Below are 13,546 nucleotides of genomic sequence, written 5' to 3'. Positions count from 1 at the left end.
CTTTGTAGACCAGGCTGGCCTCGAACTCAGAAATCCGCCTGCCTCTGCCTCCCAAGTGCTGGGATTAAAGGCGTGCGCCACCACCGCCCGGCTCAGCACATACTTCTTATTCTAGAATATCTTCACTGATCTTGCCCCAATTGTAATGTATTGTGCTAGTGGGGTTTGTGATCATGCTCCACACAGTGTCACAAACTCATTTGTTCCTTTCATTAAAAACCTAAGCAAGGGGCTGGAGAGATGGTTCCGTTCTTCTGGAGGTCCTGAGTTCAAATCCCAGCAACCACATGGTGGCTCACAGCCGTCTGTAATGGGACCTGACGCCCACAGCTATGGTGTACTCATACATAAAATAAATAAATAAATAAATCTTTTAACAAACAAACAAAACCTAAGCCAGGCCTGTTTACCAGGTTGCTCAAAATCACAATGATTGCCTAAAGCTCAACTTTTATTTACTTAACTCATTGTATAGCATGTTTCTTTCCTCAGTTCATACTGTTTTATAAAATAATGGAGAAAATGAATAAAAAAGATTGGACTTGAGCTCTTGCCTGGGGTTCAATCAAGCTACCTAGTCACCAGGTGACTTGGGCAGATAATTCAAGCTCTCTCAAGCCATCGATTTCCCTTGTCTTCAAAATTTGGTGGTAGTAATGTATACAGCCAAGAGTTGTAAAAGATTAAAATATAGGCGATCCCAGCCTGGTTTACAGGGTGAGTTCCAGGGCAGCCAAGGCTAGACAAAGAAACCCTGTCATTTTAAAAAAAAAAAAAAAGGAAGAAAAGAAAATCCACAGACTAGCCAGGTGTGGTGGTGGGCGCTTGTCTACTGTTCTTAGGAGGGTCAGAAGTAATCAGTTTGAGTCCAACCTGAACTGCATGAAATCATGGATGGATGCATGCATATAGATTGAGCCTTAGGTGGTAAGCCTTCGTATACTGGCAGGAGGAAGATCAGCCTTCACTATATAAAGAATGTGAGGCTGGTGGGGGTGGGGGATGGAGAGTGACAGAATGAAACACAAAGTACCTGCACATAACCCATGCTCAACAGTAGCTCTGCTAATGTTGAATCTTTTGCCCTTTGCCATTCTTAAATGGTCTGCTTCTTAAAACCATTTCAGATCAATGTTCCCGTGCGGACCAGTTACCACCTGACAAAGATATGACAGCTTGTTAAGTTGGTTTCAAACCAGTCAAGAGAAAGATGAAATGAATGGTGCCCTCTTTGCTTGGCACAGTCTATGCCCAGGCATCCTAACTGGCATGGGGCTCTTAACAGTAGCTTATTTAGCACTTTTTCTTCAAGGAACTTAAGACCGGTTTTTTGTTTTGTTTTGTTTTGTTTTTCAAAACTGAACAACTCTCTTCAAAGTGCCTGTATGAAGAAAGTCCCTCTTTGCCATCCATAGATCCTGAGACTTCAGCCTAAGGGCTGCTTCTGGGATTCCCTCAGCCAAGACTGAGCAGTTACCTCAGATCTGTGGTGAGCTCTGCTCATTTAACTCAAGAACAGCTGGATCCATTTCCTCATTATTTAGTGGTGGGTGTCCTGGGTGCATGGACCAAGTGGGAGGCAGCAAAACAATAGTCAAGAGGATCTCATGCATTGTCTCAAACGTGGTTCCGAAGACACTGGATTTTACCTGTGTAAATATAAACTGTCTAAAAAGACACTTCATTTTTATTTTTCCCCTTAAAAGATTTATTTATTGAGTACACTGTAGCTGTCTTCAGACACACCAGAAGAGGGCATCAAATTCCATGACAGATGGTTGTGAGCCACCTTGTGGTTGCTGGGAATTGAACCCAGGACCTCTAGAAGAGCAGTCAGTGCTCTTAACCACTGAGCCATCATCTCTCTAGCTCAAGAACACTTAGTTTTTCAAAGCAATTTAGGGCTTTGGGGGCTGGAGCAAGATTACTCAGTTGGAAAAGTACATACATAAGCTTGATCCCTAGAACCCATGTCAAAAAGGGAGATGTGAGCCAGGCGTGGTGGCGCACGCCTTTAATCCCAGCACTCCGGAGGCAGAGGCAGGTGGATTTCTGAGTTCCAGGCCAAGCAAGTTGGGGAGGAAAGGGTTTATTCGGCTTACACTTCCATGCTGCTGTTCATCACCAAAGCAAGTCAGGACTGGAACTCAAACAGGTCAGGGAGCAGGAGCTGATGCAGAGGCCATGGAGAGATGTTCTTTACTGGTTTTGCCTGAGTTCCAGGCCAGCCTGGTCTACAAAGTGAGTTCCAGGACAGCCAGAGCTATACAGAGAAACCCAGTCTCGAAAAAAAAAAACAAAACAAAAAACGGCAAGATGTGGTGATGGCACACACTTCTGTAACACTAGTGCCAGGAAGGCAGAGGCGAACAGATTCCTGAGGCGTGCTGGCTAGCCTTCTTAGCCAGTTCTACTTCCATTTGAAGATTTGTCTTCACAAAAACCTCAAGGTATATGACACCCAAGAAACAGTGTCTGTGATTGACCACGAGTTCCACATATTCAGTTGTATACCCCATCTCAAACACAAGCGCAAGAGGACAGGGACAGGGATAAGTCTCAAAGGCTGACTGTGGCCGTGCAAGTTGGGAGGTGAAATTGTCTATATAGTAAGTTCAAGGTCAACCTGAGCTACATGAGACCCAGATCAATCAATCAATAAACGTGTGTGTGTGTGTGTGAGAGAGAGAGAGAGAAGGCAAAAAAATGGACATTTGATTCTTAATATCTTGTAAAATAAACTAATTTCTTCTTCCAGTAAGCAATTAGATCATCTCAGAAGCTGGCAGCAGCGTTCAGAGGAGCAAGAACTGTTGTATAAGGGGCCGACTGGTAGTTGAACAGGACATTGAGTTTGCTGAACTTCTGTCCGTCCCTCTTACAGATCAGGAGGTAGAAATGTAATGCCAGACCTTCTTAGGTTAGCATTGAAGAGATTTTCTTTCCCATGTTTCATATTCCTTTCTTACCTCCTTGCCCATATAATACAAAGGTTTGGGTTGAAAAAGTCTGTAGTAAACAACGATGTGAGGGACAGGCTGGAGAGATCTCTCAGATTAAAAGCAGTAGCTGCTCTTCCAGAGGTCCGTAGTTCAATTCCCAGGATGCACATGTCAGCTCACACCTGTCTGTAACTCCTGTTCTGGGGATTTGACAGACATACATGGCCGAGAAAACACCAATTCAAAATTTATAAAAAAAAAAATCAACCCCCGCCCCCCAGCCCCACACACTAGAGTGAGAGATGTGAGGAAGAGGGGTTCCTAGCAGCACTTCATTTAAGTATCACTGGAGTAGGCACTTCTGCTTGTTCTAAGAGAGAAAAGGTAAAATACCAGCTCTTATAAGATCTTCTGACCACCCAGCTACCCCTTTGTGTGTCTGAAGCTTTATCGATACATGTACATTTTTAAGGTTTGTAACTATTTTTGCTAAAATAGCAGAATTGAAATAGGTTTCAACTTGTTTGTTTGCCTAGGTGGAAGGTAGCTGACTAACTGGTTTATGGGTGTTTTGTTTTTGAGATAGGGTCTTGGAAATCACCTACATAGACCAGACTAGCCCTCCGGTCTCATAAGTAATATACTTGAATTGATTATAAAGAATAAACTTGACTTTGTTCTGTCTCTCAAATATTTGGGTGCCAGCTCAGCCTGACTCCATGTATGTTTGGGTGTTTGTTTTGTCTTGTGACACATTCTTATTGTGTGGTCCAGTTTGGCCTTAAACTCAATCTCACTGCTCTGCCTCTTAAGTGCTAGTTTGCAAATGTGTGCCACCTTGCTCAGCAGTATTGGTAAAGTCCAGAAGGCCCATGAATTGAACTCACAAGTGTATTCAGTGTTTCAGTGTGGTCCTTCATGACGTTTGCTGTGTGGAAGCTGGTGTTGTGACCAATTGTAAATACGCTTATTTTGCTTCCTTTCACTAATATCCTTGCGTGTGTGTTTCAGGATCTGTCTGGTTCAATCGATGATCTCCCCATGGGGACAGAAGGAGCTCTGAGTCCTGGCGTGAGCACATCAGGGATTTCCAGCAGCCAAGGAGAGCAGAGCAATCCAGCTCAGTCTCCTTTTTCTCCTCACACCTCCCCTCACCTGCCTGGCATCCGAGGCCCGTCCCCGTCCCCTGTTGGCTCTCCTGCCAGTGTCGCGCAGTCTCGCTCAGGACCACTCTCGCCTGCTGCAGTGCCAGGTACCCGCAGTACTGGTTTTTGGGAAGAGGAAAAGCTGGTTGGTCTTGTGGTGATAAAAGGGAGCTTTGACTCGTGCCTGCATGGTTTTCCCCTTAGCATTTGAAGAAGGGAGGTGGGAAGCCCTTGGATGAACACTGGTGTAGATATAGCATAAGAAGTGTTGAGCCATTTCCAGATCCAAATTCACTCCTTAGTTAGAATTCTCAGGCTGAGCCATGGTTTTTTTTGTTTTGTTTTGTTTTTTGTTTTTTTCTTTTGTCTTGAGCAGGCAACCAGATGCCACCTCGGCCACCCAGTGGCCAATCAGACAGCATCATGCACCCTTCCATGAACCAATCAAGCATTGCCCAAGATCGAGGTGAGAGCTTGGGTTTCAACAGAGGACTAGCAGGAGCACCCACCCCAATCTACCACTGTTGTGACATGTTGTTGTCAACTGCAAACATGCTGGGCCAAAGTCATAGCTGTCCCATGGGCTGGAAACTCAGGAATGTGGTACTAAAGCATCTATGTTAGTGCCCTGTTCAATAGCTCTTGAAGAACTGTATGGCAGAAAGCTTACAATAATGCCAGCAGCAGACTGTTAGGTTCAGTGAGCTTGTCCTTGTGTCCATCCTCCAGCAGTTATTAGTTATGCTACATAGCTCAGTGCTGACCAGCATTTGATGGCTTGCACCTTTCATTGTGCCTAATTCATTTAGTACGCATTTTCTGAAGACTCCACATTTTGGTTTTCGAGGGTGGGGCTGATTTTGGTGTTTTGTTTTGTTTTTTTGTCAGTGCTTTTTATCAATTTTCTATTTAGTATGAAAGTTGGTTCAGGCAGTAGTGGCACGTGCCTTTAATCCCCGCACTGGGGAAGGCAGATGCAGGTAGGTCTCTTAGGTTTGAGACCAGCCTGGTGTACTGAGTAAGTTCCAAGATAAGCAGAACCATTGTCTTAAAAACAAAACAACAAAAAAGTTAATATATACCCCATGTAAATGTCTTGTCACTTTCAAGACATCTGAATAGGCAATCTGATACATTCCACAAATAGGTTATATGCAGAGGAACCCCCAGATGCCCCAGTACACTTCCCCTCAGCCTGGCTCGGCCTTATCTCCACGTCAGCCTTCTGGAGGACAGATGCACTCGGGCATGGGCTCCTACCAGCAGAACTCCATGGGGAGCTATGGTCCCCAGGGCAGTCAGTATGGCCCACAAGGTAAGTGTGCTACCCCTTTAGAAGGAAAGAGAAGGACTGTGTTAACAGCTGGGTTAAAAGTGTAGGGCATCCTTCCTTACATTTCCCCAGCCGAGGCCCTAGCGAGGAGTGGGGCAACAGTTCATCCTGTCTTCACTCCATTCTGTCATCTTGTATGGGCCTTTGATGGGCCAGCACAGACGCTTATTAGATAAAGTCGCTGTGCCATGACTGGATGTGCATTGATTATGCATGCACGCACATAACACACAAATTAAAAAAATGTTTGGGTGGGAGGCAGGGAAAATATGTAGAAAGGAAAGAATTCTATTGAATGCAGAAAGGCCTGGATAGTAACTCGGCCATCATTCTCTGTGCTGGGCAGTCAGGGAGTGTGGCTCAGTAATGAACAAACCCTGGGATTCAGTCCTCAGCAAACCCCACCCCAAATTGGGGGTGGGGCTAGAGATGTTTTCCTCCCTTCATGATGGATTTGTTTATTTTCCTGACCCAGATATTGATGGATTCTAGTTGTTTGGAGTTTTAAGAGTTGTAGTTCTGGGATTCGCTAACCACGGCTTGTGTTGTTTCCTCCCCCCCCCCCCCCCCCCCCCCCAGGAGGCTATCCTAGGCAGCCTAACTATAATGCCTTGCCCAACGCCAACTACCCCAATGCAGGCATGGCTGGAAGTATGAACCCTATGGGTGCTGGAGGTCAGATGCATGGGCAGCCTGGAATCCCACCTTACGGCACACTCCCTCCAGGGAGAATGGCTCATGCGTCTATGGGCAACAGGCCCTATGGCCCTAATATGGCCAATATGCCACCTCAGGTTGGGTCAGGGATGTGTCCTCCGCCAGGGGGAATGAACAGGAAAACTCAAGAGTCTGCTGTTGCCATGCATGTTGCTGCCAACTCTATCCAAAACAGGTAAGGCCTGGGAGTGAAGACAGGGTTCTGGTTCTGGTGTACAAGCGCATGCATGCACAGAACATGTATGTTATTGAAAGTTTTTCTAAGCACTGTGTTTTCTTTTTAACACACAGTTTAAACTCATGCGCAAATTGCTGGTTCTTCAGGATGTTAATAAAAATTGATAAGACAAAGTATCCTGTGTACAGAATTTAGGCTAGGTGTGGTACTTTGTGCCTGTAGGCTACTTGGGAGTCTGGGCAGGGAAGAGTAATGGGAGAGCGACTACTGGAGGCTTATAGGCTCTGCCATAAAGCCATCCTTTAAGTAGAGACATAGCAACTTTAGGTGTTGCCTGTGGGAAAGTGGTGTTTATAAAACATCGTAAGACCTTATTCTTCAAGGGTTATTCCCCATCAAACTAAGCTAGTGCTTGCTTTAGAGTTCAGACCTTCCTTGAACCTTAGTGGCAAATAGATGTGTGGCCTATGTTAGATTTGTGAGACTTAAAACTTTTTCTATTCTCATTAGACAATTAATTAATTCTATTTTTTTTTCCTCCTCATTCCCAAATGTAGAGGTTCCGTGTGTCTCTAACCTTCTCTTTAATGTTCATCTTCTTCCTTAGACCACCAGGCTACCCAAATATGAATCAAGGGGGCATGATGGGAACTGGACCTCCCTATGGACAGGGGATCAATAGTATGGCTGGCATGATCAACCCTCAGGGACCCCCATATCCTATGGGTGGAACCATGGCCAACAATTCAGCAGGTCAGTGTACTTGAGTGCTCATCACAGGAGTTTCTTCAAGAAAGATCTTGAAGCTATAGTAAAATCTACTCGACCTGAACTGGTTTCTTTTTACAGGGATGGCAGCCAGCCCAGAGATGATGGGCCTCGGAGATGTTAAGTTAACTCCCGCCACAAAAATGAACAACAAGGCAGACGGAACACCCAAGACAGAATCCAAATCTAAGGTTTTTATCTTTTGCCCTTTCAATTTTGTATCTTATCCCTTTTGATGAATGATAGGAAGGAAAATTGAGAGCCAGGCAGTGGTGGCATGTCCCTTTGGTTCAGTACTCAGGAGGCAGAGGCAGGTGGATCTCTTGAGTTCAAAGCCAGCCTAGCCTGGTCTATAGAGCAGGTTCAGGAACAGCCAGAACGGCACAGAGAAATCCTGTCGGGAAACACAGGGTGCTAGAAGAATAAATGAAAGAGAATGATAAGGTTTTAGCATGTTATGATGCTGGTACCCACAAAGGCTTCCATTGCCTCAGTTTGTCACTCCCATTGGGCTCTGCAGTATACACTCCTCTGAGACTTGGCCTCTTACGTGTATACACTGATGATGAATACTGTAGGCAGCTAGCTGCCTCTCTCTTCCTAGACTTTACTCAGAGCATCAGGAATGTTTGGTACTACAATTCTACAAGCAGAATAGTGATTCAGGTGGGGGTTGGGGTCTTAACCTCCCTGTAGGTTGGATCTAGATGTGTTGGAGTTACAGGGATTTATGAAGCCACCTGATTGGAAGCCAGCCACCTAAAAACAGCTATCATGTTTACCTGATGATCCCCTGGCTTGATTGGTTTGGTTTGGTTTGGTTTGGTTTGGTTTGGTTTGGTGTGTTGGGGAGTCAGTGGGTTGAGACAGGGTCTCACTAGGTAGCTCTGAATGACCTAGAACTCACTAAATAGACCTGGTTGGCCTTAAACTCACAGAGATCTAGCTGCCTCTCTGCCCCCTTCATTTGCGGGGATTAAAGATGTGTGCTGCCACACCCAGTCCACATCTACATTTTTAAAATGCAGAGCTGCAGGGAACACGGAGGGGGTAGCACACTCCCATAGTCCACTCCTCCAGAGCCAGGGGCGGACAGGGCTCTTTGGAGACTAGCCTAGAGTGAGTTCTAGGACAGCCAGGGAAACAAACCCTGGCTCAAACAACAAAACAAAGTTAGGCTCTATTGAGATGGCTCCGTAGTTAGGAACACTGGCTGCTCATCCAGAGGATCTGAGTCCACTTGCCAGGCCTACATGGCAGCTCACACTGTTTGTAACTCCAGCTCTAGGGGGCTCCATTGATCACGTGCTCTCTTCTGCTCACGCAAGCACCAGACACATGTGTACTTAAGCTCAAAACAGTCCTTTGCATGAAGTAATTTTTAAATTTTAACATTAAAAGGACAACTGTGAAAAATTAATCAACGCTAAAGTCGGCGTATCTCATGAACTTCTGTACAGTTGGACCCACCATATACCGAAACTGCAGCTTGGCAGTGGATTTTCAGCCTTTGCTATCACACGCATTTTCTCTTAAAGCTTCTAAGATACATTCCCAGCACCTGGGAGACCAAAGCAGGCAATTTTCACAACTAGCTCATGCTCTAGAAGACTTGCTCTCTCACAGAGGGACGGACAGAGAAGAGATTTCCGGCCCCTGTGTGCATAGGCTTTGACTTTGAGTTTCTCTGGTTTCAACCCACCCTCCAGAAATCCAGTTCTTCTACAACCACCAATGAGAAGATCACCAAATTGTATGAGTTGGGTGGTGAGCCCGAGAGGAAGATGTGGGTGGACCGGTACCTGGCCTTCACAGAGGAGAAGGCCATGGGCATGACAAATCTGCCTGCTGTGGGGAGGAAGCCTCTGGACCTCTATCGCCTCTATGTGTCTGTGAAGGAGATTGGTGGGTTGACTCAGGTAAGCACCGGACAGTTTGCTTCTGAGAGTGCCATTCATCCCATGGGGTCAAGCTCTGAGACACTTAAAACCAGGTGTGTAAACCACATGAGCTTTGAGTCTTCTTAATGGTAAAACAGGGACCATATGTTAGCGTTTGTCCTGTCAGAATTAGAAATGATCTCTGTAAACCTTCAGCAAGAGGCCTCGTGAATCACTTGGTCTCTGATGGTATGGGAGCCAGGTTCATTGATCCTTTGAATTTAAGAAACTTTCCAGGGAAGATAGAATTTCAGAAATTGCTTATAGAGTGGTTACAGAGGGAGAAGTAGAATGAATACTTTGACTTCAGAGAATGGGTCAATCCTTACTGGAAATGCCTTTGCTGTATGTATACTTTACAGTTATGTTTGGACTCAGCCAGAAAGGCTAGCTAGTGATAGCTCACTTTGGCTTGTGGGCTTTCTCTGTTATACAGACCAGGACCTTGGGAGTGGGGTTGGGAGAGCCTGACAGGGAGAGACTTACTCCAACCCTTCTAAATCAGAAAAGGAAATCAGCTGTCACCAGCAGAAAAGAAAGTGACTGGAAAGAAGCCAACTACCAGTCATTTATGAGTCCCTCCCCTCCCCCACAGAGGGAAACAAAACAGAAGAGGGCACGTGCAGGCTGCCATGTCAGTGGCGTGGGAAGCAAAGCCACGTAGGGCTTGTGAGGTGACCTGCGTCCATTCCTGCTTTCCACTGTCATTTGTCCTCGCTCCCTGCTTGTGGGGAAGGACGATTGACTGCTTAGAGCTTTGCCTTCTTCTGATTGTTGGGCTCTGAACTCACTGCCCATTAGAACAAAGCTTGTCTTCCAGTTGGAAAAGAAATCTAAGTTGCCATTAAGTAGTTGTATTCTAAAGACAATAAGAATTCAGCTGGGCGTGGTGGTGCACGCCTTTAATCCCAGCACTCGGGAGGCAGAGGCAGGCGGATTTGTGAGTTCCAGGACAGCCAGGGCTACACAGAGAAACCCTGCCTCGGAAAAAAAAAAAATCATTTCTGAGTCAAGGCCCTGAGAAAGGCAAGCATGAGTCCTGAGCCTGAAAGGTTAGTGAGAAGGCCATCCCAGTAGCCTGTACCAGGTATTGCGGAGTGGAAGGGAGTGTGCAGAGATATCCACGACTGTTGCTAAGTGTGAAAACAGCCAAAGTGTACTCTCACCAGGGCCACCTTACAAAGTGTTTCTGGTCACCTCACTTCTATCTATAGAAGTTATCTCTGCTTCCTTGAACTCTGTGGATCAAAGGTATCATATCCCAAAATCTTTCCTTGTGGATCAGGACTGCAAAGCCCATGTTCTCAGCACTAGAGGGATAAGCCTGCCATTGTGCTTAAGAATACACCATGGATCCAGACCTGTCTGTCACACTGCTGTTTAGAAGGAACCTTTAGGAAATGGTCTTGATCACTGTGCCCTGAGACTGAAGAAAGGCAGAACTGTGGGCTGGCTGTTGACAGCCTCATACTGATGGTGAAGAGTCATGTAAAAATCATTAGCTTAAAGAGTCTGGTGGAGAGATGGCTCAGCAGTTAAGAGCACTGATTTTTATCCCGAAGGTTCTGAGTTCAAATCTCAGCAACCACATGGTGGCTCACAACCATCAGTAATGAGATCTGACACCCTCTTCTAGGATGTCTGAAGACAGCTACAGTATATTTACATATAATAAAGAAATCTTTTTAAAAAAAATAAAAATTGAAAAAAAGTAAGCGAGAGGGTGAGGGTTGGAGCTCTGCCCAGACACTGAGTTCTGTCCAGTCTCGGTGTGCCATTTGAATTTGTCCTGTTTGAATTAAGCTGCTGCTTGTAGTTATTTCAAACTGTAAGCTTGCAACAACCTTTTTGGGTTCAGCACCTGTGATCTGGAAGGCTGGGTTCTCTATACTTGGACTCTTCTGGTGGTCTTTCAGGTCAACAAGAACAAAAAATGGCGGGAACTTGCAACCAACCTCAATGTGGGTACATCAAGCAGTGCTGCCAGCTCACTGAAAAAGCAGTATATCCAGTGTCTTTATGCCTTTGAGTGCAAGATCGAGCGTGGAGAAGACCCTCCCCCCGATATCTTCGCAGCTGCTGACTCCAAGAAGTCCCAACCGAAGATCCAGCCCCCTTCTCCTGGTAAGAATGGCTGAGTACCCTACCCCACCCCATCCCCTCACCCCAAAGCTAAGAGCACACTTCCTTAGGTACTGGTGTCTCCGTCACTCCAGGGAGCAGAGCAGATGCCAGGGATGTGTGTTTTTAGCCATCCACGTGGCTTGGCAGGTTGGCAGACTAAAGAGCGGTAGTGGCGACTCCCTTGGGAGGTGCTGTGCGGCAGCCTTAAGTTTTAACTTTCTAATTCTCCTGTTGTACACCTGGCATCTTGCCAAATGTTTGTAAACTGGTGAGTGGGAGGGACACCAGAGGAGTGAGGGAAAACTGACAAATAGCAGCGTGGTTGGGCCATCTGGGAGCTTTGGCCTGCTGATGTCAGCGCCTTAGAATGCAGTGCAGACTAGAGCCTGAAATTCCCCCAGAGAGCTAAGATGGTAATGAATGGTTAGAGGGGGTAGGGAGAGAATATGAATGGAACTTTGTGATGACAGGAGTTCTGCTTTACCCTCCGTTCTCAGAAGAGGCTGGGCCTAGGCTAGCATGTGAAAGAGGCCAGGGTAGAAGGTAGGTGTCAACATACGTGCCCTGTCTTTGACCTCTGAGGGTGTACTTGGTGCCTGAGATGACTCATCAGCTTGGGAAGGCCTCAGTACTGTGCTGTCTAATGCTACGAAACGGTACCTGCTTGGAAACATTCATTACTGGGTGGTCTGTGCTCTTTAGAGGAATATTAGAATCTAAGGGTGACATTTTGCTGTGTGCCTAATAAAAACATCTAGGCACTGGCCATGTGACTCCTTTCTACACCCCATGTTTCAGGAGCTCTGATTGGGCATTTTTTGCTCCATCATCATTATGATGTTAGACAAGTTCTTTGGACAAAGGTGATGAGCAAGCTGCCCATGACTTAAATGATCTGGTGGGAAGCAAATGTCCACTTGAGTTCTCAAGCCACCAATGCAGCCAGACATCACAGTGGGGGGGGGGGCATTTATTCATTGTAACTCAATTGTGCAGCTTTTTTGTGTGAACTTTGACATGCCATTTTTATATCAGGACATGCCTGCTTAAGTGACAAAATTCCGTCTCTATGACTTGCCTTTTACATCACCGACTGTAAGAAGTCGTCTTGAATCTGTTCAGTGTTCGTAGGAACATCTCTTAGAGAGGGATCCTGGGAAGGCAGTGTCATTCCCAGCTCTCCAGAGGCTGAGAGAAAGGATTACCAGTTCTAACCAGCCTGGGCTAGACAGTATGAAACCCTGTCTAAAAAGAAACAGACTCATACACATGAGCATGCACACACACACAAATTCTACAGCGTTCGTAATATTGTAAGAGTTAAATACTTTTCTTACAAGTCAGCAGCTCACTCTGCATCTCTGTCCACAGCGGGATCAGGGTCTATGCAGGGGCCACAAACTCCTCAGTCAACCAGCAGTTCTATGGCAGAAGGAGGAGACCTGAAGCCACCAACTCCAGCATCCACACCACATAGTCAAATTCCCCCCTTACCAGGCATGAGGTAAGGAATGATCAGGAACGCTGAGTGTGTCTCTGCGGGTAAAACTTGGGTAACCCAAGGGCAGTTTGTCCCTCTGCTCATTCACCCCACCTGTGGCTCTCGTGGTTCTTGGCTTAGCTGAGGTCTATGGGAGGCTTCATTAGTTTTCCTCACTCTGGAGCAGGAGCAACTCAGTCGGAATCCAGGATGCCTTTCCTGATGGAAGTGACCCCACATTCCAGAAGCGGAATTCCATGACTCCAAACCCTGGGTACCAGCCCAGTATGAATACCTCTGACATGATGGGGCGCATGTCCTATGAGCCAAATAAGGATCCTTATGGCAGCATGAGGAAAGGTACGACTGCTGGGTGTCGTTGGCTTATGCTTGTGGAGTTTGAGTGGCTTGGTGGTGTTGCTGAGGTAGCCTCTGAAATCACCCCTCACCATACCCTTCCCTTCTCCCTGCCTGCCTTCCCCTTTCCTTACTGGTGCAATGCTAGAGGTTAAAGCTAGGGTATCACGCTAGGCAAATATCATCCCACTGAGCCACCAACCACTTCACCCCCAACCCCCCACCCTTCTTCTTTTCTCTTTCAACCTTGTTTTACTTAGCCACTCATTCTCTACTTAGCCTGTCATTAAAGAAACAGGAAGAAACTGTGCTCTGTAGAGAACATGGAACCATGGGGTAGGGATGTGTAGACTGCAAAGCCTGCCAACCTGCTTGTTTTCTCACTTATTGCCTTCTTTTCTGCCCTCAGCGCCAGGAAGTGATCCCTTCATGTCCTCAGGGCAGGGCCCCAACAGCGGGATGGGTGATCCCTATAGCCGTGCTGCTGGCCCTGGGCTGGGAAATGTGGCGATGGGACCACGGCAGCACTATCCCTATGGAGGTCCTTACGACAGAGTGAGGT

General features: G+C 46.4%; 1 protein-coding gene across 2 annotated transcripts in view; it reads left to right on the top strand.

The window, feature by feature from the left end:
* The window catches only part of Arid1a (AT-rich interaction domain 1A), a 75,212-nt gene that overhangs the window by 54,388 nt on the left and 7,278 nt on the right, over window positions 1–13,546 (top strand). The window contains exons 5-15 of one of the 2 annotated variants that reach the window (XM_021159226.2): window positions 3,954–4,194; window positions 4,464–4,553; window positions 5,235–5,402; window positions 6,000–6,312; window positions 6,923–7,068; window positions 7,165–7,274; window positions 8,793–9,002; window positions 10,940–11,147; window positions 12,519–12,651; window positions 12,815–12,987; window positions 13,394–13,544. In XM_021159226.2, coding sequence (XP_021014885.1) covers window positions 3,954–4,194; window positions 4,464–4,553; window positions 5,235–5,402; window positions 6,000–6,312; window positions 6,923–7,068; window positions 7,165–7,274; window positions 8,793–9,002; window positions 10,940–11,147; window positions 12,519–12,651; window positions 12,815–12,987; window positions 13,394–13,544 — 1,943 coding nt within the window. Of the gene's footprint in view, window positions 1–3,953; window positions 4,195–4,463; window positions 4,554–5,234; window positions 5,403–5,999; window positions 6,313–6,922; window positions 7,069–7,164; window positions 7,275–8,792; window positions 9,003–10,939; window positions 11,148–12,518; window positions 12,652–12,811; window positions 12,988–13,393; window positions 13,545–13,546 lie in introns of both variants that reach the window. The other variant, XM_029476864.1, reaches the window with a different exon arrangement.

Source organism: Mus caroli, chromosome 4, assembly GCF_900094665.2.
Source record: "Mus caroli chromosome 4, CAROLI_EIJ_v1.1, whole genome shotgun sequence".
Classification (NCBI taxonomy): Eukaryota; Metazoa; Chordata; class Mammalia; order Rodentia; family Muridae; genus Mus; species Mus caroli.
This window is presented reverse-complemented; position numbering and strand designations above follow the sequence as displayed.